The following is a 2,500-nucleotide window of genomic DNA, read 5'->3' on the forward strand; positions in this document are numbered from 1 at the left end:
TATATATATATATATATATATATATATATATATATATATATATATATATATATATATAAATATATGCATGTACATATATATATATATATATATATATATATATATATATATATATATATATATATATATATATATATATATATATATATATATATATATATATATATATATATATACATTGAAGTGTTGTTTCCATTTAGTAGTGAACAGATAAGATTCAGACACCAGACATCATAGCTCAATTCGCATGGGTTGTTTTCAGTTTATCGAAGGCTTTTTGGTATATTTTCTTCCGACCGATGAGAAGTTCGACAGCCAATGCACAGCTGGATAAAATGATTCCTGAAAAAGCGAAATGAGTCAATCCCAATCATCAATTTTTTTTGTTTTGTTTTGTTTTTATCATTATTATCATTCATGAAATCAAAGTAGAAATTACACTCTGTATATAAGTCAATCCCAGTCACCCATTTTTTTTTTTAATCATTTTCATAATTCATGAAATCAAAGTTGAAATTACACTCTGTATACAATAAGCTGACTATAAGAAGAATGACGGTACTACTTTATGCTACGTCTTAATAATAATGTAAAGATTACAACTTGCTTAGATAACACTTAATAACCTAACGCTTATCACACTGATCATTAGAGCAAACTCAGCACAGTGCTATCTAAAAACACACACAATCATTGCTACATATAATGCTATCTGGACCCCATCTTCCGCTACCCCGAGAAGAAGGTGTGACGGAATGGAGATAAAAATAAGAAAGCAAAATCTACAAATGATAAGAATAAACGAAGCAAAACAAAACGATAAGACCAATAAGAAACGGAAATTAAGAAAACACGATAAAGTTACATATACATAAGCAGAAAACGTAATCCTTTTCAGAATTATGACATAATAGGAGTAATGATAAAAAATAAAAAAAGAAAAATGAACAAATAATTAAATAATTAAGCCCAATAAAGTAACACACACACACAAAAAACGAGAATCTCATTAAATTATTAAAACCAATAAAGTAACACACACACACACACAAAACCAGAATCTCATTAAATAATTAAGCCCAATACAGTAACACACACACACACACAAAACGAGAATCCCATTCAATAATTAAGCCCAATAAAGTAGCACACACACACACACACAACGAGAATCTCGTTAAATGATTAAGCCCAATAAAGTAACACACACACACACACACAACGAGAATCTCGTTAAATGATTAAGCCCAATAAAGTAACACACACAAAACGAGAATCTCATTGAATAATTAAGCCTAATAAAGTAACACACACACACAAAACGAGAATCTCATTGAATAATTAATTAATTAGCCCAATAAAGTAAGTCACACACACACAAAACGAGAATCCCATTAAATAATTAAACCCAATAAAATAACACACACACACACACACAAACGAGAATCTCAGTGTTCTTACCACCAGCATAGATGGCAAAGACGCCAAAGAAGTCCACTATATCGAGAGGTCTTAGCGCACCAGCTGTGACGGTATGACTCAGCGGTTTCATGCAGATGGTTCCATTAGCGAGTTTCTTCTGGATGATGTGCTCAAGAATCCCAAATTCTCTCAGCCTCGTGATCCTATGGAGGTAAGGTTTAGTTTGAAAAAATTCTTCTTGTTGCAGACCCGAAGATGGAATCGAGGACGATTCCGAAACTGTTGTCTCACTTTCTTCAATAAATCTAGTTTGTGCATTTTGTGTTTTTTTTTTTTTCTTCCATTCTTCTCGTTATAGAGCATTGGAGAAGACATAGAGATAAGATCGTACATTTTTGTTTTATCATATAGTATTGGGAAACAAATAGATAGGTTTGTAGAGATTGTATCTGTATAATGTAATATTTAGAAATAAATAGAGGTAAGATTGTGGATTTCTCTCTCTACGTATTTACTTATTTTTTTATTAATTTATTTATTCTTTTTATTCATTTTTTTTTTTTTTAGAATATTGTTGTTGTTGTTGTTTTTTATTATTCTGTAGCATTGCAAAATACATAGAAATATAGCTTTCATCTTTAAATGATATAGTATCGGAGAGTAATTAGAGACATAATATTTGGAAATAGATAGAGCTATGATTGTATGTTTTCTTTAATTGTAGACTCGAGAAAAATAGATAAGATTGTGTGTTTTATATTCTATTGTCGTTGGTAATAAACAGAAGTCTGATAACAACTGCAATTTCATTTATCAATGTCTGATTCCCTGCCATGCTATTAGCGTAAAAAAAGAAGAAAAAAAGAAAAAAAAAAAAAAAAAAGAAAAAAAAAAAAAAAAAAAAAAATATATATATATATATATATATATATATATATATATATATATATATATATATATATATATATATATATATATATATATATATATACATATATATATATCCCCAAAACAAAAAATACTCGTAGAATCTAACCCTCATCCATACAACTGCAATTCCGGAAAGTATAATACAATT

General features: G+C 28.4%; 1 protein-coding gene across 1 annotated transcript in view; it reads right to left on the bottom strand.

Moving 5' to 3' along the window:
• Positions 1-238: 238 nt before the first annotated feature.
• The window catches only part of LOC138867904 (glutamate receptor ionotropic, delta-2-like), a 9,451-nt gene continuing 7,189 nt past the window's right edge, over positions 239-2,500 (bottom strand). The window contains exons 11-12 of the mRNA XM_070144978.1: positions 1,462-1,625; positions 239-342 (exon numbers count right to left, since the gene is read on the bottom strand). Of these exons, the coding sequence (XP_070001079.1) occupies positions 239-342; positions 1,462-1,625 (268 nt within the window). The remainder of the gene's footprint in view (positions 343-1,461; positions 1,626-2,500) is intronic.

Source organism: Penaeus vannamei, chromosome 33, assembly GCF_042767895.1.
Source record: "Penaeus vannamei isolate JL-2024 chromosome 33, ASM4276789v1, whole genome shotgun sequence".
Lineage (NCBI taxonomy): Eukaryota > Metazoa > Arthropoda > Malacostraca > Decapoda > Penaeidae > Penaeus > Penaeus vannamei.